The sequence below is a fragment of the Pinus tabuliformis genome, chromosome 4_1, assembly GCF_031772625.1.
Source record: "Pinus tabuliformis cultivar Carrire ecotype Pingquan chromosome 4_1, CPIR1, whole genome shotgun sequence".
In the NCBI taxonomy this organism is placed as follows: domain Eukaryota; kingdom Viridiplantae; phylum Streptophyta; class Pinopsida; order Pinales; family Pinaceae; genus Pinus; species Pinus tabuliformis.
In genome coordinates, this window is record NC_142303.1 from 382,193,256 (window position 1) to 382,216,943 (window position 23,688).

Consider the following 23,688-nt stretch of genomic DNA (forward strand, 5'->3'; position numbering starts at 1 on the left):
AACACAATTTGTTGGAGGAGGTGTGAATAGCCTAAGAGAGGCCGACTTAATTTACAAAGGGAGATTCTTAATTTCCTAGTTTCATTTGGTCAATTATAGTGAAGGGAAAAATTGTCGAAGCTTTTCCAATAAGAGTCAAGCAGTTTATGTAATCCTTGATTTGTTAAAGAAATAATATAGACCACCGTCTACAAAATTGGTTTTCCCCACACTACAGTATTTCCAGGGATTATTTGGTCTAATCAAGGTTTCGGTCTGCGGACAATTAAGACAAGAAGACATATTGTGACACCAATCTTGTCGTCTGAATTAGTGCTGACTGCAAACATATTTTTACTTACGAAAGAGAGGGCACGTAAGGACAGTGATTAACTGAGTTACATTGATAATTGATTTGTTCGAGAACAACCCAAGGTTGAATTAAAAACAACACGAGCACGTCAAGAACATCGATTGTCTGCGCCTCATTCCTTGGAAAATTGTGACCTAGTATCAGCCCTCTAGGGTTACGATAGCAACCGCAAAACAAAAGAATTTGGGACAAACAAGATTCGGTTTGCATTGTAAGCAGCAACCCGTGACTAGGAACTTAGGGTACCTACAGCCACCTAGAGATTAATAAGTGGCTATAAGTCAGAACTGCATGTGTAGTTAAGTCAATTGAGCTACTCCCAACAGTCGAATCTACAGGATTGAGAAGAGGCTCGAATCCATTGCACTCAATGAGGAAATCTTCTGCAACAGGGCGGTTCATCACTTGCTGAAAAATTTGTGGGTCTCAACAGAATCAATGTTATTACTATAAGTGTTTCCGCAGTCAGTCAATTCCAGCATAATTCGTGGGTCATGTGGTCTTACGAAATTTATGAAGTGATTTCATAAACAACGATGTGATTGTTCCAAAATTTATTTGATAATGATTTCATGTTCTTGACGTGAATCAACTGGAATACAAATCTAACTATGGCAGGGAACAACCTGTTCAAAACCTTCCCTGTCAATTGTGGTTGGAGCCTTGTCCTTTAATACCTGTCAGTGTTGACTTTATACCATGCTAGCCAATGACTCTCTTACCTTCAAAAGGCGCCTGAAGGTGAGGTAATAGCTAGCAAATCTAGTCTTCGCGATCTTCAACAACTCCAAACTTGAGTGACTACGGATAAGCCCATGGGTATTGCTCTAATTAGTAATAAATTTTATCATTCTCTTGCCTCTCTTGTACAAATCACCAATCCATTTGTATTGAAGTCGTCTGTTTTTAATAATAGCATGCACCAAAAGGTTCTTTATGTGAACCAAACACCCAGACCAAAATATGTTGGGGTATCTATCCTCAATAATTGCTCCCATTGCCTTACAATTAGAAGCATTATCAGTGATGACTTGGATGACATTGTATGGCCCAATACGTTCAATTGTTTGAAGTAATGGTTCTGCAATGTTGATGGCGGTCTTGAACTTTTCTAAGTAATCATATGCTGAAAGGAATATTGCACCATTATTAGACACAACAAGAACATTTATCAATGGCTTGCCTTTTACATTTGTCCATCCATCAAATACAATGGATACCCCATGCTCATTCCAAGAATTTGTCATTTTACCCAAAGAATGTGTTATTTTTTGCTTTTTCATGATCAAGTCCCACGGTTCTAGCCTTGTCATATCCAAGGCTCTTGTATCCTTTGGGGGCATCATTAATGGCAGAAACTGTTTCATTCCAATAAGGTGAGCAAAGATATCCCACATGCATAGAGAAACAGGTAAATTTTTGAATCCACATCATTCCTACACCCTTCGTCAAGGAAATATTATATGGTTCTATGCCTTAAAGGGATGTTTGTTCCTGTGCCTCCATATCCATTGCCATCGAAGGATGATGATGGAGTTCTTTGTGCATGTGATTGTGGGCTATCATGTTCAAAGACGCCCTTTGATCTTTTAGATTTGTATTTGGCTTCCTCCTCTTCCCTTATGTATTTGGCTCTTTGTGGTGTTGACACACTTAAACAAGTTATGATTCTTATTTGTTTATCTCCATCCCATGGCCTTTCCCCACAAAGGTGCCTTCTGCCACGGGTGTATGAACCTATGCAAGTGTTTTTGCAATGGAGGCATGTAAATTTAGTGGTTCCACCCCCTTTACCTGCTTCAGACCTAGAAACATATTTCCACAATGGGGTTTGGTCTGGTTTAATTTTTTGCCCTCATCATCTCCACTCTCCTCTTCCTCCTCACCAAGGTACTCCTCCTCTACAAGGTTTTCATCAAATCCACTAAAAACCACTTCTTCGTCCTCTTCCTCATGATCAACCCTCCTTCTACTCTCCAACACCATAATAACAAAAAAAGGAACCAACAACAAGAGAATGCCAAGCCATATAGCCATGATGTTTGAAGTTTTGAGCCTGCAATAAAATGGAGGAATGGGAATGCGAAAGAGACGAGAACATTTTCATTTGGCAATGAACATATAAAAAACACGAATGCTAGATTAGAGTCTAGATGCTACCTCTTTGACCTTCAATCCCAAGCTCCAATCTCCCTTGCAAGCTCCTCAAGCTCCCAAGCAATACTCTCAATCTCCCTCCTCAACTCAAGCTCCAATTTCAAAAGCCCTCTCTTGCTCTCTCACTATGCAAATGGCGAATAATGGGAGGGGAGGAGGACCTTTTATCTTATTTTTCCCTCCCCTTCCTCGCTCGTCCGCCGCATGTCTGTCGCGCGCCTTTTTCGCCGACAGGAGTGATATTTTTAAGGAAGGAGCGATCGAGAGCGTTTACTCCCCGACCGCTCTCGCCTTAAAAATTTCGCTTCGAGAGTGAAAGAGAGCGGTCAGGGAGCGAACGCTCTCAACCGCTCCCTCATTCCCTCCCTAAAAACCAAGGAGCACAAATTTTTTTAGAGAGCACACTCCCAAGGTCACTCCCTATCCACTCTCGAGCGGAGCGCACTCCGGGAGCGAATTTGAGGGGGGGGGGCTCCCGTGCAACCCTAGTTTGGAAGGAGAAATTCTATTAAACCTCTAGTATCCTAGAAATCCTAGGGAAAAATTACCCTAGATCGCTACAGTGGTATCAAAGTAGAAATCCTGTCAGCCTAGATGGTAATTAAAAATGGAAACACCAGAAGCAAATTTTTGACAAAGGTATGCAAAGTCTTGGAGAAAGTTGGAAAAGCAGCAAGCAAAGATTTTGAGGAAGATGGAAGAGCAGCAAGCAGAAAATATTAACAGGTTGGAAAAATGGATTAGAATGACCTTTCAAGATTAGAAAATTTTAACAAAAATGACACAATTGAAGCAAAGGCAAGGGCATGGTCATGGCTATACAAGAAGCAGACAAGTGGCAACGAGCAGCCATAAATGTCAAAATTTGGTTGACAAAGGCTCTAGTAGTCCATAAAAGGATTTTGATATCTGCAATAAAATGGTTCAAATGTCTTTACCCACATCAGATGTCAACTCCTTCAAAGATGGTGAATTTGGACAGACAGGTTATTGGGAGGTCTTCCCCTCATGATATGCAACCTACATATTCAACAGAGAACATTGGTGGTAAAAGATGTGAGCGCGAACTGGGAGATAAGTTGAATCATCCTACCTGTAGTTGCGCATCTTTGGTTGAATTAGATGGCTTAAGGAATGGATCTCAAGAAACAATGTCAATAAGGTTGTCAAAGAACAAAGCACGAATTCTAGCTGAGGCCATAATTGTGAGAACTAGCAGAAAAAAAGGGGAAGATCATCAAATACAAAGTGTAGAAATTCAAATTCATTGGGGGCGACTTCTGAAGGAGTTTTGAGTGATGGAGGTCATGCACAACCAAACCATACAATGAGGTCAATTGTATCATCTAGCCAGATTGGTTTATCTGAGATTGCTAATAATGATCACAACAATAATGTGCATCCACCCACCATGTGTTAATTTTTCCACTATTCTATGCTAGCACAATCACTTAGCCCAATTCTTTCTTGAATTAGCAATCAGTTTTAAATAAATTTAATCTTCCAATAACATTGAGCAATTGTAGATAGAACAGTAAATCCAATGCATAATAGAAGACAGGCACGAACAATAACAAGAGACACAGGATTTGGTCAAAGACCAGGGGAAAACCCCACAAGGGGGGAAACCCTTTCAAATTCTTCTTCAATTAGATTTTCATCAAATGTTCAGCAAAGAGATTACAATGTTCCAATTCAACAATAAAGAGTAAAATTCAAACCTTATCCAACAATTCACTAATTAACATCCACGAGATGAGCCAAAAGTCAAATCTGCTCAACAAGTCAAATCTGCAATTATGGTCAAAGTCAACAACAGGTGTAACAACCCTAGCAGGTCAACCGTCAACATTAAAAACTCCTTCAATTCAACTCATTCAACAGTCAAAAAGTGTGGCCTTGAATGCTGGTCAAAGATCAATAAAAACAGTCCCTCCAAATCTGGCCAAACTCAAACTTTGACTTGTTAAAACCCTAGTTACTGATCTGTGATCAACGTTGGTCAAACAACGTTTGACTTTAGCAATCCAAATCCAGTCAAAATGAGCAGGGTCAACGCCAGTCAAAGGCTGGTCAAAATCCCAAAACAAAAGCAGAATTTGGCCCAATCAGAAAGACTCTCTCTCCTCTTCGCACGTGTGAAAAGAACTTGCAATTTTCAGAAGTAGTCAAACCTCCAAGAGAAGAAGAGATGTGCGATGTGATGCTCCAAAGAGATGTGACTTATGATGTATTTATATGTTTCATAGGTTGATGAATTTGCTTGCCCACGCAACTTGTACTTTTGTGTACTTGTGGGTTTCACATTAAAATTAAATTTTTCCTTGACCAAATTAAATTCTTCCAAGGGCTAGAAGGGGTCTTTTTTGATGGGGAAGGTTGTCTAAAGGAGGGAATTTGTCCCTACGCTGTCAAATTAACACTCCCTCTCAGCTAGGGAGAAATTTATCACTGCATCATGAATCTCAAAAGTCTTGTCATCGTGATCACTAAACCAAGTAATATCTTGTATTTGCTTATCTCTACTCAACTCTACTCTTCTCTGCTCATTTTTTGAACACTCTTGAATCTAAAGAAGAAGAATTATCATCACAAGGGAGCTCCAGCTACCACCCTATATCCAAGGACAATAGATGAGATCTACTTATTGTAAGGGTAAGGATCACTCTATCCTATTGATCTGTGATAATAGGCGAGATCAACTTAAGGATCACACTTTATCCTATCGTCTAATGATAATAGGTGAGATCGAGTTAAGGATCACACTTTGTCCTATTGTCTGTTGATATTCCCATCTAGACCCTCAAGAGTCAAGTGGTAGAACACCTGCATCCCATCACTTGAGCAAGATACGACTTACCATAAATGGCAAGGATCACACCCTATCTTAAGCCACCTCAACTCATTAGCCATATGGGGAGGAACAATCCCAACTTGTGGGTAAGATGCCAACTGGGGTATGCTCTGCCAAGTCTCAGACTTGATGGTAGGGGGAGATACACACTTGTCAAAAATGACGAGGAGCATACACACGCCCTACAGTGACAATAGGCGAGATCTACTTACCACAAGGGTAAGGATCACACCCTATCCTATTGTCTAGAGTTCCCTTAACCGCAGGAGCTCTAAGGCTCAATTCCTCACCCCGGGAGCTCAAACAAGGGGGAAGAGCATAGCTAAGTGTTCTTAATCAGTCGGGACCCTTATTCGAGAGGGTCACATCCATCAATCCAAGCTTCTCTCTGAAGACCGAGAACTTCCCTTTCAGCAAAGCCTTGGTGAGTATGTCTACTATCTGATCGTTAGTCGAAATATGATGGAGTCTCACAGCTCCTCTCTACACCATGTCTCAAATATAATGATACATGATCACAATATGCTTGGACTTATCATGAAACAAGGGATTGTCTGCTAATCGAATCCCTCTTTTTTTGTGGCAATATATCAATATCATACCCAGAACCTGCTCAAGCAGCTCTCCAAAGAGCTTCCTCAACCATACTGCCTCGTAGCTAGCCATGCTAGCAACAATATACTATGCCTCGACCGTGCTCAAAGCTATGAACTTTCGCTTCCTGCTCATCCAAGATATCATGGCAAAACCCAAACTAAAGCAACACCTTGATGGGCTCTTCTTGTCAATAACATTTCCAGCCCAGTCAACATCAATATATCCATGTAGCCTCACATTTCCAAAAGTGCACCTCAAACCAAGATTAATCATCCCATGCAAATATTTCAGCACATGCTTGGTAGCAACCCAGTGTGCATGAAGAGGCTCAGTCATGAATTGACTCAAAGTGTTAACTACAAAACATATGTTTGGACAGGTGTTCACAAGGAACATCAATGCTCCAATCAACAATCGATACTCAAAGGGATTCGCCAAATCAAGTCCAACAGCATCTCCACATAACTTCTTGAAGTTCATCTCCATCGATGTGGCCATAGACTTGCATTCTACCATTCCAAATCTTTCCAACAACTTCACAACATATTTTCCTTAAGAAAGGAAAAATCTCTCTAGGCTTTTGCCACACTTCTAATCCTAAGAAATAATGCATCAAACCAAGATCTTTCATTTCAAACTCAAAGGCTAGCTCCCTCTTACACTCGAGCATCAGAGGCTCACTACCTGTCAAGAATAAATCATCAACATATAAAACCAAAATAAGAGGCATACCTTGGACCACTTTGAAGTAGAGGTTTAGGTCAACATTACTTCTTGTGAATCCAAGCTTCACTAGGTAGTTATTAATATGGGCATACCAAGATCTGGGGCTTACTTCAAACCATAAAGTGCCTTCTTCAACCTGCAAACATGAGTCTTCTTGTCATGTACTTCAAAGCCCAGTGGTTGCTCAACATATACTTCTTCTTGTAGTATGCCATGAAAAAATGCAGTCTTCACATCCATCTGGTGAAGTGTCCATCGTTGACTAGCAGCAAAGGCAACAATCAATCGAATAGCAGTGTAACAAGCAACAAGTGCAAATATATCATCATAGTCTTCTCCCTCTTTCTAGGAGAAACCTCTAGCCACGAACCTTGCCTTATATTTTTCAATACTTCCATCAGCTCCATGTTTAATATTATAGAGCCATTTTGAAGTCACGACAGACTTCCCTTTGGGTCTCGGAACAACATCCCACATATCATACTTCATAATAGGTTCATATTCTTTAGCCACAGCCTCCTTCCAAGCTTGTTCTTTCACTGCTTCTTCAAACGTGGGACGTTCGACCAATATGATGGTGCTCATAGCTACCACATATCCCTGGTATCGGCATGGCTTCTTGCTTTCTCTAGAGGTTCCTCTAACAACGGCATGTCTTTCAGCATCTTGTAATGTATCACGAAGCCAAGTGGTTTCTTGCTGGCAAGGGGATCACTTGGAGGAGGATCCAAGGGGTCCATAGGTTCCATATGATCATCGGCAACATCTTTCTCCGGTTCAAGCACAGAAGGACTTTCTAGTAGGTCCATGCCATCATCCTTCTTCTCAGTAAGAGGAGGAGGAATGTCCCTTGCTTTTCCAAGGGCAACATCTTCATCGAAAGTCACATCCCAGGTTATCGATATATATAGATATATATATATATATATATAATTATTTCTTTCTTTTAAATATTTTTTATATTTTATATATATATATATATATAATGTTCTTATTTAGTAATACTTAATTTTTTTTTAAATACTGATTTTTTTAATGGGTTTTTTAAATAATTATAATATTATTTATTTATTTTTTCGATTTTTTTTAATTATATATATATATATATATTAAATAATCTAATTAATAAAATAGAGTATCATAGAAAGATTTATAAATAAATAATTTATTAATTAAATAACAAGATAATAAAAAATGAATTGAAATAAAAATTTGTTTAAATAAAAAGTGATCATTCATCTTGAGTTGGTCGGCTCCCCAACTTGATCATACCAGATCATATTTATAACTCCCATTTCTCTTATTTGTAGAATCAATCGTGAGGATGAGTCTTGTTCTAGACTCGAAACGTAGACAACATAAAATGAAGACTATGGAATATCCGAATCTAGAATCTCAAAAACCACACCACAAAAATCTACAAACCATTATTAATTAAATAATTTTAATTAAATAAATTATGTTTATTTTGTTTATAATGTAATTAAATTAATTGTTTACTAATTAAATTATGTAATAGTTTGACTAACGGTGAGCCGTCATGGAGTGTCACAGTGGAGTGTGGAGACATAACGGTGGTGTGTGGAGACATAACGCTTGGGCGTAGACAGGATCATGTTAATTAACAGATGGACGGGCAACGATGAATGTCGGACAACAGTCGGAGCGAGCAGGGTTTCGTGTCAGCACAACGATGGTTGAATGGCAGCATGGTCGTGGGTGCAGGGACAGAAATGTCATGGATACAACCGAAGGTATGAAGGAAATGATGAGGGTGTGTGGCACTTTTTCTTTAACGACGTGAGCATGTGTTGACTTCCTCATCGTGTCGGAAAAGTGTATGATCTACGGACTTCCAAGTGTTGTTGGAACAATGGCACGATCAGTAGCCTTCTTTCGGAACAATGAGCACAATGACTTGACACTGCCTGCATGAATTTTCGTGATGGCAAGGCATTTCCTGGTCGTTGTCGTTGGTTGTCGAGTTAACTCTCGATCTTCAAGCTCCTACAATGCATCAATGTCCTCTTTCTGACAACTTGATTTTTCTGCGGTCATTATCTCTAATGCACTAGAAAGTTTATTTTGCGCCTCGATGGCACAATCTTGTGCTTTTCTTACCATCCTATCCCGCTCTCCTTCAACATTATACAAAGCCTTAGCATTCCTTTCATTCTTAGCAATCAACTTATCAATCTATATCTCATATCTTCTACAGAGGCTTTTGTAATCGAATTCCTCCTTGAACTTTACCATGTTCTGCACTTTCATTTCCCTTTGTCCAAAACTTATGGTACTTTCTATCCCTCCTCGATGATGTGATGAAGGCCCAACTGTCTTAACCAATGAATTCCTTACAGTTCCTCCAAATGAATCATGAAGCAATCTTGTTAGCTTTGAATCTCGAATAGGTACATGTGAATTGTTCTCTGCAAGAGCATTAATGCACTTTCCTAGAGCACTTAAAAATAAATTGGTGGATTTGGCTTCCTCTAATGCATGCCCTTCACTTCCTGATTTGTCTATCTGCTCTGAACCTACCAAGTCAACCACTACCAACTTGCTCTTTCTGACCACCGGAGCATGAATACCCTTGAGTAGATTAACACCATTCCGTTCTCATTTGACAGAGCTGACTCTTTATCTTACCTTCCATACATCGCTCTTTTGAAATTTACCATCAAGGTTGCGGGACTTCGAGAGGATTTTGTATTTAATTTAGTGTTGGTTTCATCTTCATGTTCATTTGTTGAGGGGTCCTCCTCCATCTCAGAGTCATAGCCAGGTACTAGGTTTTCTCTTTCATTTGTATTCCCTGTGGAAGTGTGATTATTGCAGCTGTCATAGGAAGTGTGAGTATTTTAGCTACTTGTAGGGAAATTGGAATTTTCAAATGATTGCAATGTGGTCATTTCAGATTGATTAGAATTAGAATGCTCCCCTTCTCCTTCACTTTCAAGGCTTGCAATAACTGGATCTGCTTGACAAGGAACAAGTATTTCACCATCTGGCTTGACAAGGTTGTTTCCCATGATGGTCCTGTCAATGAATGCAGTCACCTTATCAATAGTACCAGAATTCAACATACTTCTTCTAACTTCTGAATTGTGATCTAAGCAATTTGCCATGGAGGACATGTGAGCTATCTCTTCACCTCTTCCGCCAGTAGGAATGTTTTCTTCCTTGGAGCATGAACCATCTCCAACTTGTGCTTTATCTAGTTTGGTAGGTCTCATACATGAATAAGCCTCTCGAGAGAGTCAAATGATCATCAAAGTTAGTCGTTGTGCCTTTAAGAATGCCTTATGAAGTCCAAGGGGTGCCATAATGAAGAGAACGACCCCAAACATAGTGGACAAGTGGGTGGCCCCTTCTAATCCAATCAAGAACCTGTGGTGCTCCCAAGTGGGTGTGGGGGCACAAAGACATCCTCATGGGTCTCCAAATGGATCAAATTTGTCTGTAGACCATTTGTAATGGCTGGAGTGATGGCATAAACCATCCATCTGCAGCGGGAGATATTCTGGAGCATCTGCCAAGTGTATGGTGCAACTCTGGAGTCGGTTGGGCATGGTGGACCAGGTACATCATCCTCATCCAAAGGTGGAACGCAAGCAATCAATGAACATTGTTGGGGATCCATGAAGTGATATCTGCTATGGTGGAGGCCCATGGCTCTCAACACTCACCCTACAAGTGCCAATGTGGCCCTCTAGAGGACTAGGACCCCGTAAAGGAAGACCAAGCCCTAAATGAAGACCCACTTGCAATCCTGCATAAGATCCAATGCGTCCCCTTGCCCTCCAATACAACAAATCATTAGAATAATCAAGTAATAATGCTTACAAGTTATGGGATCAATGGATCACTTCATGGTGGCATGCCCTTCTATAGTGGACTTTGGCGAGTACAAGTGTCTCTAAGCTCAAAAGGGGGTTAACCAAGGACCCTATTAGGTGGTTTCAACCTCTAAAGGGGGTGGCATGTCCATAGTACATCCTTTAAGAGGTAGGTGGCAAATGATGTGATGATGGAATGGAGTGGGGATCAAGGGAAACATCCAAACCACATGTCAAGGTACATTGGGTAGATATAACAAGGGAAGCCCACACCTGAGTATATGAGTGTAGGAGGGAGAAAATCGTGGTACATGAGTTACCCCGGCCTTTGTTTTTCCACCCATCTTCACATGCCTTTTGCCTTTAATTGATTTTTTATTTATAACTGCTTAGGGCTCCAGGGGATGGAGAGCACGATGTATAATATGTAACAGTGGATACCCCCTTGAGGTGGGGCAGTTCATCACCCACCAGGGGTTGGGACAATCATGGGTTCCCTAATGATGGAGGGGGCTCATCTAGGGCCCATAGGAACCAGGGTGATGGCCATGGATAAGGAGTAGAGCTCATGTTCGGCTTTTGCCCACATGCTAAATTTGTGTGTCCCGACCATCTTTTGCATTTTGTGGTACATTTCCTGTTGATAGTGACTAATTTATGTTTTTTACTTTCTTGTTAGTTGCATCAAGCTTCAACCTCTGGGGCATCGTTCCAGGCCCTACCCAAGGTGTGGACAAGGGGAGGGGGAGGCTAACCCTATGTGGACCCAGTGGACACATGTGGACTTGGATGGGAAAAGAGATGAATGGGGCTCAAATAAGTGGAGAGGGAGTAATGTAGGTGGTATCAGGAGGCGGGACCACGGAACCAAAATCGAGATTTTTCATGTAGTGCCAACCCTAAAGTTGATGGCCAGTAAAGGAGATCCCACGGGACTAGGATACAAGGGTAACGACGAAATCAGGCAATAGAGACAAGAATACAAACCTAACCCACTCTTTCCGCCAAATCCCCCCACCAATTCATGCCCAAAAGTGCCCATGACAAGTAAGAAAAACTACTCAACTATACCAATGAAAAGTCATACCTTTGGGGTCGGATGGCCCACCTTCAAACATGCATTCATAATAGATGGGCGAGGGACCACATGTCTAGCTCAAGTGGCGAAGAAAATGGCACATTGAGCTATTTGAGGGTTACAAGGGGCTGCTAGTTGTCAGCTGAGGACCATCTAGGAGAAAAAAATTATCCCATATATACTACCCACAAGTGGTAGGTAACAATGCCCATCTTCAAAGCAAAATTTGATACTTTTTTTTTGAAGCAAACCCTTTGTACCTATCTGCATGTTGTGAAGCAAACCTTCTTCTTTTTTAAGAGTTGAAGCAGGAAGTAGCTTTTGTCAAAAGACTTAAAGCAAGATGTGATAAAGTTGAAGGATAGTGTGAAGTATGAACCTTTTGCTCAAAAGCTCATAAAACAAGTTTGAGATACCTCAAGATTGAGGAAGGCCAGCGAGACAACATCTGGAAATTTGCAAGATAGATGGAACATCCTTGATTCAAGCCCAGTTGAATATGAAATTTGTTTAGCAAGAAACCAAATCAAAAGTGTTGCTCATACCTTGTATAGATTGAAAGATACTCAGAGCCAGAGGGAGCTAAGGAAGGTTTCTAGTAATGAGTTTCACAAGTGGTCAAAGATTCAAGATGATATGATGGCATTCCATATAAAATCCTTGGTTCCATGACTATAGCAAGCTGATTTTCAAATGACAATTTGTCGAATTGACAAAGGGTGTCTTAAGGTTTATAAACCCCAGAAGACTAGAAGTCTTGGATGAGAAAGCCCTAGGATTTGTGGATAAAACCCTAGAGCTAGACCAAGATTGATGTTTCCATAGCTCATGCAAGGCAGGAAAGGAAATCAACATGCTAATAGTGGATGTTGAAGATGATGAGTTTGTAGAAGGCAAGGATGGAGAGGGAGATTCCTTATATACTTTGATCAAAAGATAGGCACTTTATATCTCTCTTTCTTTGATTATTATTGTTTTACTATTCGTTAGCCTCTGTCTTTGTTTCTTTTGTTGGATCATAATCGTTTCTTCCATGACCTACTAATGAGGGTTGCAAGTACATCGTGAAGGTTGCCAAGGCTCCGTAGCAAATGGAACCATTGGAAGAATAAAGAAAAGTTTGAGGCAAGATAATTCTCCTAGAATTAGTGATTTGTGCTCAAGAAGAAGAAATTGTACTGACATCCAAAATTGTGCCTAATGACCGAAAGAGCTCCTAGTTCAAAAAGAGTGGGAAAACTAGTAAGTTTGAAGAACGCCATCATGAAGAATGATGTTGAGACTTAAGACGAAGTCATTAATGACCTCCAAGTAGATCTACAAGATCAAACATGTGGTTGATGGCAATATAAAGAAGTAAAAATCGAGATTCAAGGATTCTCCCAAAAAGAGGGAGAGGACTATGAGGAGACATTTGCTCTAGTCGTCAAGTACACTTTTGTTAGAACTATTATTGTTGTTGATTCTATCATGGGTTGGAAATTACATCAAGTGGATGTGAAGGTTGCTTTCCTCAATGGAGTAATTGAGGAAGAAGAAGTGTACATAGAGCTACCTCAGGGCTTTGAGGCACATGACAGGAAATCTCATGTTTGCAGACTAAAGAAGGCTTTTTACAAACTTCGGGCATGGTATTCTCGAATGGATGGATATCTGATGAGTCTTGGTGGATCTTGTTATCATATAACTTGTTTTTTTATGAGAGCAAAAGGACTCATGTGATAGAGGAAGCAGTCAAGCCCTACTTCAGTAATAGAGGAACTTGACCCCTGAGTTCGAGATGAAGAATCTAGATTTGATACATTACTTCTTGGAACTAGAGGTATAACAGAAGCCGAGTGAGATCTTCCTTGGTCAAGGAAGCATATTATCACGATCCTTCAATGATTTGGGATGATGGGAAGCCAGTCCATGGCCACTCCCATGGTAACTAATCTGAAGAAGCTAAGTGGTAGAGGGAGCATCTAGGATTGCTACAACAGGATTTGCTTTAGTAGTTGTGGTGATGGATCCAGTGAAACCAGTCAGTTTATGGTTGAGCCAAGGCATGCAGCACAATATGTGTTAAGGTACCGTCATGGTACATGTCTAAATGATGAAGTAAATTTGTAGGGATATATAGATTCAGACCGGCAAGAGTGAAGACAAGAAGAGTACATCGGGATGATAATTCATTTTAGATTCTACTTGGGCAGGAAGCAGACATTTGTTGCACTCAGGACTGCATAGGCTGTGTATATTGCAGCTAGTTTGGAAAGTTGTAAAGCAGTGTGGTTTCAAAAGCTACTCTTAGGATTGTTTGATCAGGTGTAGGAGACGACTGTGATGACAGGTCAAAGCACATTGAGATCATGGTACCACCACATCCGGGACATGGTACATAATGGAGCAATGAGGCTCCGATACATTTCTATAGTCAAGTAGGATGCTGAGATTCTCACAAAGACTTTGTCCCAGGGTGAAGTTTAAATACTTCAAGGACAAGCTTGGAGTGGTTGAGAATGCTTCCCTTGGTTAAAAGGAGTGTTGATGTTGTAGCATCAAGGGGTGGAGATTCTCCCTAGGTCAAGATATTGACAGGTCATGGGTAATGACCGGGGGCCATGTAATGTGGCTAGGGAGATTGGCCCAGTCAGCATCAAGGCCCGGAGTGCTCCCTCGGTCAGGGGTTACCTGACCATATTGCCAAGAGTTACTTGGCTAGTAGGTTGAGTAAGGGCTTATAGCAACAGGCAAGTGATTTTACATTCAGTAGCATGTGACGACATGTGGGAATGGTAAATGGGTCCAGGGTTTCACCATGTGTCAAGGGGTTCCTGATTCCAAGTGACGACTTGGTGGATTGGTGAAACAAGGACTAGTCTTAGTGTCAGGGGGTGCTTAACCAGCCAAATAGTAATTGGCTTGTCGATGACTAGATCCATTTGCAAAGGGGATATGCCTAATGAGTGACCAGATTCCTTTGCATGATGGTGATGCAGGATGCTTTCCCCATGATTATGTAATAGAACATGAGGTGGATGGATTCATCAACATAGCAAACTCTTTCAACCTTTTTCTTGGGATGGGGAAATTTTTCAACAATGAGATACATTTGAAGAAAAAGTGAATACCTCCCTAGCTAAGAGGGAGTGTTCAATTTTGGGGTAGTTGCAGTTAGTATTCCCAACTACTCCAAGTCAGCGCATAAAAGAAATATAAAAGAAGATATTTTGAATTTAAATTGTCTTCAAAAGTCAAGTCGGCCCTCCAAGAAGTACAAGTCAACCAGCCCCAAAAGACACCTATTCAGGCCCATGAGATGGCTATATAAAGGTTACTCGTATTCCTCCTCAAGGCATCAATTCGAATCATCTTTTGCTCTGTTCACCCATGCGAAGGAGATTTTCTGGGCTAATTCACATGCAAAGAGGAGAAATTGTTGTCTATTCACATATGCAAGGAAGAAGATTTCTAGGTTGAAACTGAGACTTTGTTTATCCTTTGTGGTATGGAAAAAGCCCTAGAAGGATCGAAACTTTGTTCTATGGCCTAAGATCTATGTTTCTTCATGTTTCAAAGAGGTTGAAGTTCATGCTACCAAAATTCTAGGTTTTCTACTATATTAAAGAAAGAGCGTTGAAGCCCTAGAAGATGATTTGTAACCTCGGGGCCAAGACCCTGGAAAAAGAATGCTTTTCATGGAAGGAGAGCAAGTCAAGCCCTAGAAGTTTGTTCCTCGAAGAAGGGTTGATCAAGACCTAGAAGTTCCCAAGTTCTCTTATGAAACTCAGATTGTACCTGTTGTTGAATTAGATGATTTCTCTAAGAAAAGGTTATTGGGTTTTTCCCTAGTTTAGGTTTTCCCAGGGTAAACTTTTTGTCTCTTGTGTTTGGTTCTCTTCATGATCCTACTGTCATTATTGTTTTACTGTTGATATTTTCTATGTATAATTGTTTAATGATGTCTGTGACACAAAATGAATTAATAAAGAAATCATTGGAAGTAATTATCTTATTAGAAAGTCATAAAAAACTCAACAATCATTTTTATGATATTTTGGTTAGCAAAGTTTTATGTAGCCACAACATGTTATATACAACAATACAAGTAATCTCACATAATACACCTTAATATTTAGCTATAAAAGAAAATAAGACAATATGATAGTTATGTATACCGTTGAGCAAAATTATGACAAGGGTAGGAAAGTGAGTCTTGTGTACAGTAAAAGGAGGTGAAATAAGTTCATATTGGAGGCAAAATGGGGATGTTCTTGTAGCAAAAAGGTGACAAAAGGAGGTTCATCAACACAAATGTTCATGGTAATTTAATCTATCAGTGACTAATTGGAGGGTGACTATGGTCATATTTGAGCAATCACCTTTGGGCACACATGTTGAACTTGATTTAATTGTTCAGTGGTTAAATTAATCTAATTTATCCAAATAAAGACTAATAGCTTGGGCACCCTAGTTCAATGGCTTCCTTTTCGCATTTGAAAGGGGAAGGTGGCACATTGCATGCATCTACTTGGTCTTACTATATTTGGGCAAACCCTTCAAGGAAGAACCTATGGAGATATTTCTTTCTATTCTTGGAGGTGCATATGCATTCATTTCTTGGAGTTTTGGCCTGGTCAAGACCATAATTCGACATTATCTCCCTGGATGTTGAAAGTTTCCCCCTTACTACTTCAACATTCGACCACTTCATCTTGCACATTCATCAATGCAAGTTGCTGCCTTGGGATTTGGCAATTAGAGGATTGTGAAGAAATGAAAGAAATAAAGGAAATTGTAGGACCTTGGAGATGATATCGAGCTTCTTCAATGTATTAAACCTTTGAAGATCGATGAAGCATTAAGGTATTGATCTACTTTGTTGTATAGTTATGTTATGCTTTCAATTGTTGTTTATATGTTATAGAATCTTCTTGTTATCATACTTATCTAAAGGCTCAATAATAAACTCAATATTCATTTTGGAATAATCAATGTGAGGACATTCTACCTTTTGTTTATTTGTTGTTTTATTTCTACACTTGCCTTCCATTTTTCTATCATACTAAATTGCAGATTTGGAAGAACATTCCAACTATGAAACAGCTACTATACATTTGTACTGATGAGTGGCACCCTTATCCCTCCAAAACTTGATTCTATAGCTTATTTTCAACAAACATTTCCAGATAAATTGCATCAAAACAAATCCTTTTATCTTAAATACACACCCAAGTGATGAATGGATCAAATAATTTCTTGCATCTAAGAGGTTGAATGTGGTAAACTAACCCTTTTCAAACATATAGCCTAACTCAAAGTAGTTGATTGTGACATACTAGTTCTTTCATTCATTTAATGCTTCATGACTCCCTTAGCTTTTAGATCGATAGGCACTAGTCTTACATCATCCCATTTCCTTGTTGCCCTCATTTCCCTTTCATTTCCTTTCCATAACCCCTTTTCCATTTCCATTACTACAGCCACTTTGTTTTATGAAGGCTCACTCTTCATTTTTCACCTTGAGCCCCCATTCCATAGCCTTCATAATCCTATCCTTAGAAGGCCAACCTTGAGTTGGAGAAGAGCCAACCAAAAGAGGGAGGAAGAGCTATTGAGGTGACAGTTGGTGGCCTTCCTAAGTTGCACAGAACTAACACCTTGGTGATCGGGAATTTAAACTTTTGTAGGTGCTAGATATCATTGTGACACTCCAAACCACCTTAAAATATAAATCAATAAACCAATAAAAATTTTATTTTTCACCAAAGCAATTCTTCATCTAAATCTAAGCCTCTCTGTATAAGCTTTAGTAATTCTAAGTTCTAACCCTAGGGATACCCCATTGTATCGAATGACTATCAGCCTTAAGCGAGAAGAGGTGCTATTGTGGTGACAATGATAGCCCTCTTTAGTTACCTTTAGGGTTGCACCCATTGTTGGGACCTTGTAGCCTAAATGCATTTCTAATCAATAACAAGGTGCATTGGGCTACACAGATAGGTTTACTCACGATGCCATCCATAATGCTTCAAATAAGGTTACTTTTTATTATTGATTGCCTCTCTCAAAAATTTGTCACCCACCAACAAAAAAATATATAAAAATAGTTTGCTTACTATATGTAAAACATGATAATGTGACTTTATTTCGTCTGGAAGCCACATGTCTAAGACCGCACTGCCTTTCTTAGTCGCAAGAACAGTCTTTTCCTCTGAACTTTTGCCAGTTCCCCCATCTGCAATCATGTATGAGTGCAAATTAGCATTCCATTCAAGCTGAGCATCAAAAGAATGTGTTATATAGTAACAATATGTGAACAAAATATTTTACAACATTGTCATGTGAAATACAACTTCAAGATTTAAGAGAATGCAATCAAGAATTATTCAAATGGAGACCCATAAAACCAGATATGTTAAGGAACATTATTTCCAACACAAGGATGGCAATAATTAAAGCATTGAGTGAGAACTGTGGAAAAAAGGTGACAGGTGGGTATAGAAACAAAATAAATCATGTATAAATCTGAAAACAAGTCAAACCAGTAAGGATCTGTTTTTTAACAACAGAAACAAAAAGAGGAATACATGTGTAACAGGCCAAACCAGTAAGGATCTGTTTTTAACAACAGAAACAAAAAGAGGAAACATGTATAACAGGCCAAACCAGTAAGGATCCGGTTTTTAAACACATACTTAGCCAGTGAAAAAGCTAACAAAAGTAAGAGAATAAAATAAATTGCATAGAAGTCTAGAAACAAAATCCATTCACCTTATGATGCCCATAAAAATAGATATGCTAATGGAGGTTATTTCCAACACAAAGATGACAACAAATAGACCATAAAGATTTGAATGACAATTGCAGAAAATATGTGAGATCTGGGGTAGACAAAAAAAAAAAATTGCTTGAACTCCGGAAACAAAAGAGGAATTCATGTGTTAACCTCATATAGCATGAGGTTTCCCTTGTGATTTTCACCAATGGGTTTGCAATATGGTGTAAGTTACCCCTCATTTTGCATGAGGCCTATACTAGTGAATTTTTTGACTACCCGTTTGATTTTCATTGCAAAAAGCTTTGGATGGCTCGGGTTTTCAGTTGGTTCCTTGGAATGTTGATGAAATGGATGATGATGTGCTAGAGGTTTTGATGTTGTATTGCTTGATATACTTGCTTATCATAGAGAAAGCATTGCACTAGATCATGCAACGTTCTAGTCTCTGCTCCTTGCTAGAAGAGTGGATATGAGGATGCGTGGATCCTTTGGTGGAACAGGCTAGCACTTTGGGGCTACATAGGCATTCTATTGCCATGCTCCTTTGGTTGGCTTCATCATGAAATAGAGCGCATGGTATGCATCCCCTCTTATACATATGGTTTATCGCTTGGATGGATGGCTATGAGCTTGGTTCAAGCTCCTTTTCTCCAACACCTTGGCTCTCATCAATAATTTCTACACATGGGTAGACTAAATGTGTATGAAGCATGGTTCTACCTACAACTCTCTCATCCTAGAGCTCGCATTGAGACACGTGCACACTTTTCATCACCTTACACATATTTCTCTAAGGTTGTCCTTCTCCTTGATGAGTTAGTTGGGCTTGTTACCACAAAATCTAGGAAGTCTAGTGCAAAGCCTCACTAGGCGAGGCCAGACCCTATGGCAACAAGAGAAAGGGTAGCCATTGTCACCTCAGCAACCTTTCTCTTGCCCTTTAGTGGATTTAAATCAAAAGGGAGGCCTCCCTAAATCCCATAGAAAGTCACTCTAATAATAGGGCTCAAGGTGATGAGCAAAAGGTCTACTATTGGATAGAGTATCAGCAAGGCCTAATATGGCATCAGTTTTCTATGTTAGGGTTCAAATACTTTATGCCTAGACCAATAGATATTAGATAGGCTGCTATAAGTTAGGGCTTGGATGATATGCAATGATGAGGCATTCAATTTCATATAGCAGCCAAAGAAAAGATATTAGAGTGATATTCAAAGACAAAGGACCAAGATCTTCCAATAGAGAATAAGCTTAGAGTAGGGAAATTAATACTATGGCTGTTAGGTAAGCATAAACAGAAAGAGAGAGAGTGATGTCAACCCTATTTAGGAGATATAGACCACGCAATATGCTAGATTTTCCTTTTAAATATTTTATAGATACATTTCCTAAATTATGGGCCACAAACATCCAAGCAAACTACACTTTTATGCATAAATCTGCCCTAGAAACCCGACCTGCTGCTCTAGCCAACAACCAGGAGAGAGAAAAAGGAGATGAATTTTAATAGATTTGATGGATGATCAACACACTCTAGATCAGCACCTTCTCCTACTAGGGTTTAATGGAGTTTTTAGGGCAAAAATTCAAGGGAAGGAGATTGATGGAGTAAAAGGGGATGCCTAGGGCATCCACTTTTAAAACCCTAGCTATTGCTTTTATGAGGGGGCAAATTAAATATAGGGTTTGCACATTAAGAGTTTCCCTATAGGCCTTAAAGAGAACCATTTTACATGCAAAAATGAAGCAAAATTTTAGCAATGATGAAGCATTTAGACATGGCACCTACTTTAAATATTAAGCATGCAAAAAATCAATAATAAGATGATAAACTTACAAAATCCTCCACAAAAAGCACTTTTTTCAATCCCAAAACAATGTCTCCATGCAAAAATCACATCTACAAGAAAATTACATCCATAAAGATCACATTTTGCTCATAGTAGTGAAAAAGACTAGCTTGCACTATCTTGGAGAAGAAAAGAATGTAACATGTGATCATAATATGAAAAGAGTGGAGAAGTCTCTATTTATATGGGACATAACTCCCTCATTTTATAATAGTACAAGCAATGAAGACCTATTGACAAGTTTACTTTGAGTGTTCCAAAAGATAGAGGTTACAAGCCAACATCATAGCTCAAAAACAAAACAAACATTCAATAAATGCTCCTCCTCAAGCATGATGTCATTCTTCAAAGAGCTCTAAATGCCACAAAAAGGTGTCAGGTGGGCCAATGAATGCTCCATATTCCAAGATGTATCTCCTAGATCATATGCATGCCTCCAAAGAGCCTCCATACTAAGATGTCATCTCCATGGTGCCCAACGTCACCATCGAAAGGGCAAGACGGGTGACGTGGCACCCTCTAACTCAAGCATTAGGGCTCAAAAGTGATGTGTAAGCCCTCCCCTATCATCACAAGGATGACCATCATAGTCCGGCTTAAGAACAAGTGATGCCCATCAAACAGTGTCAAGGCCAGCCTAGGGGCATCCTTGGTCCATTGGGCAAGTCATCAATATCTCCAACACCAAGCTTCATGGGCTCATCATTTCAGCATCTGGGGGTTCTTTTGACTATCAAGCATCATGTGGGGTCATTATCCCAATGCTCTACTCTAGACATGAAACATTGCAACAAGAAGGTCATACTCTCTCTTGACAATGGGTGAAGCTGCCTCTGCAATGTTGCAGAGAAAGTGGGGCAATCATCTTAGAGCCCTTTGTTGTGGTGATTAAAACCACTTGACAAAATCCTGTCAAGATCAAGTGAAAATCAACAACCATTAGGTACAATAACCATAGATGCATCATAGTGGATCATGCTTCATGTTGGGGGTACAATAACACTTCACACAAACATCAACTTCAAACATCTAACTAGATTGAGTCCCATAAAAGTGTTACCTCCTTACATTAGGGTTGGTTAGATTGATAACTCTATCAGGTGTTACCAACCCCCAAGGGAAAGTGATAAGTCCCAATATAGCCCATCAATCCATAGGTGTGTGAAAATGGTGGCAACAAAGTACCACTGACTTCAGGGCAGTGTGTCATAGCCAGGTGACCATCTAATAGTGGTCCAACATTCTATGTTTATAGATGTAAGGAGGGAGCAATCTTCGAAGCATGAGTTACCCCTTTCCCTGGCTTTCTTTTTCCACTTCTCTAGTGCGTCTTTTACTTATTTATAATTATGCTTTGATTTAGGTGCAAAGCTCACAAGCCCAAGCTTGCTTTTTGAATTTAGCATTTAATACCCCTTAATAATGAGTCAGTTTATCGCTCAGCAAGCTTGAGACAATACAAGGGTTCCTTTTTGTTAATTTTAGGCAACAATGGTATGTTCTATGCTTTACAGCAATTTTACTTCAATTTTCTTTATTAGCCCAGTATCAAAATTCAAATTAGCAATCACATCAACATGATAGTAAACTGCAGATAGAACATAAACATAAATTGTAGAAAACAAGCCAAGACAAGAGGACACAAGATGTGGCACCAGCCAGGGACAAACACCAATGTGGGGAAACCCTTGATCAAATCTTCTTTTAGTCTTCAATAGTTCAACAAAGAGAGAATGGTGAAGATGAGTGTGTCCAAATGAGCTAAGTCACCTTCAATTTATATGCAACGTTGAGGATGAATAGACGTGACTGTTGGGCTTCTGAGCCGACATAAGTTTGTTAGCTGACCTTGACAATTTGACCATAATCAAAATAAATTCATAACTTCATTTGTACATGTCAAAATCAGATGATCTTTAAATCAATCCTACCCCTCTCGGAGAGAGGAATCTAAGAAAAATATTAGTTGTCATAAATAAGATGACCCATGTGGAGTTTGGCCCTGGTTGCCAATTTTAACACTCCCTCTCAACTAGGGAGAACTCCATCTGCCAATCTGTACTATCTCTACCATCAATGCACTACTCTGCTCTGTTGAACTATGAAGAAGAAGAAGTGATCGAGAATGTATCATACCATTCTCTACTGACCCAAAGTCAGTCCTAATCAAAGGAGAGTGTGTCATACCACTCTTACTAACCCAAAGTCAATTCCAATCAAAAGAGAGTGTCTCATACCACTCTTACTGACCCGAAGTCAATTCCAATTGATCCCAGATCAATATCGGTCATCCTAGCATAGGGAGTACACGATGCATCCATTGGTAGTACTATGGTCCCTATCCTCATTTCCCTACTCATTGGCCAGATGAGAGGTACTTCCCATGAGTCCCAGACTGCATGGGTAGGATGTCTCGGCAGGAGAAGGATGAACCACTCATCCTGCCTACATGTTGCCAAGGGGTATCGTAGGGGAAGGCTGAACCACTCACCCTGTACACAACAAACCACTAGGGGAAGGTTGAACCACTCACCCTATGGTTGCTCATCGCTCCAAGAACTACCCCAAGCCCCCCGGAGTTCCCAGAGCTCAATGTCCATCTCATACAGGATTCTCATAAGAGGCTTTCTCCATGACTCCAAGTCATTCTCGAAAGGCCAAGAACTTGACCTTCCCCGGGGGCTTTGTCAGAATATCGGCGACCTGCTCATTAGTTCCAATGTGATGGAGCCTTATTGCTCCTCGTTGTACCATACCCCAAATAAAGTGGTACCCGATATCTATATGCTTGGAGCAATCATGAAACACGAGATTCTCTGATAATTAGATCCCACTCTGGTTGTCGCAGCGGATCACGGTGGTATCCAACACGAGTCCAAACAACTCACTAAAGAGCTTCCTCAACCAGACAGCTTCACAGGAGGCCATACTAGCAGTTATGTATTCGGCCTCGACAGTGCTCAAGGCAAACGATTTCTGCTTCCTGCTCATCCAGGATATCGAAGCAGAACCCAAAGAAAAACAGCATCCAGAAGTGCTCTTGCGATCCACCACACTGCCATTCCAATCAGCATCAGAATAGCCATACAGCCTCACATCTCCGGTAGTGTATCTCAGTGCATGAGTGATTGTGCACTGAAGATATCTCAGAAGATTCTTGGCACCAATCCAATGTATATGATGAGGCTCAACCATATATTGGCTCAATGTGTTAACTGCAAGACATATGTCCGGACGGGAGTTCACCAAGAACATCAGTGCTCCTATGAGTTGACGATACTCGGAAGCATTTCCCAATTCAAGTCTAACAGCACTACCACATAACTTCTTAAAGTTAAGTTCCATCGGAGTAGTCACAAGCTTGCAGTCCACCATCCCAAATCTTTCCAATATCTTCACAACATATTTTCCTTTTGAGAGGAAATTTCACCTGGCTTTTGCCAGACCTCCAACCCTAGGAAATAGTGCACCG

The 23,688-nt window shown here is 40.0% G+C and overlaps 1 protein-coding gene across 1 annotated transcript in view; it reads right to left on the bottom strand.

Annotated features, from left to right (window-relative positions):
- The window catches only part of LOC149175888 (poly [ADP-ribose] polymerase 2-like), a 392,573-nt gene that overhangs the window by 319,518 nt on the left and 49,367 nt on the right, over positions 1–23,688 (bottom strand). Inside the window, exon 5 of the mRNA XM_089419781.1 lies at positions 17,705–17,823. Within this exon, the coding sequence (XP_089275907.1) occupies positions 17,705–17,823 (119 nt within the window). The remainder of the gene's footprint in view (positions 1–17,704; positions 17,824–23,688) is intronic.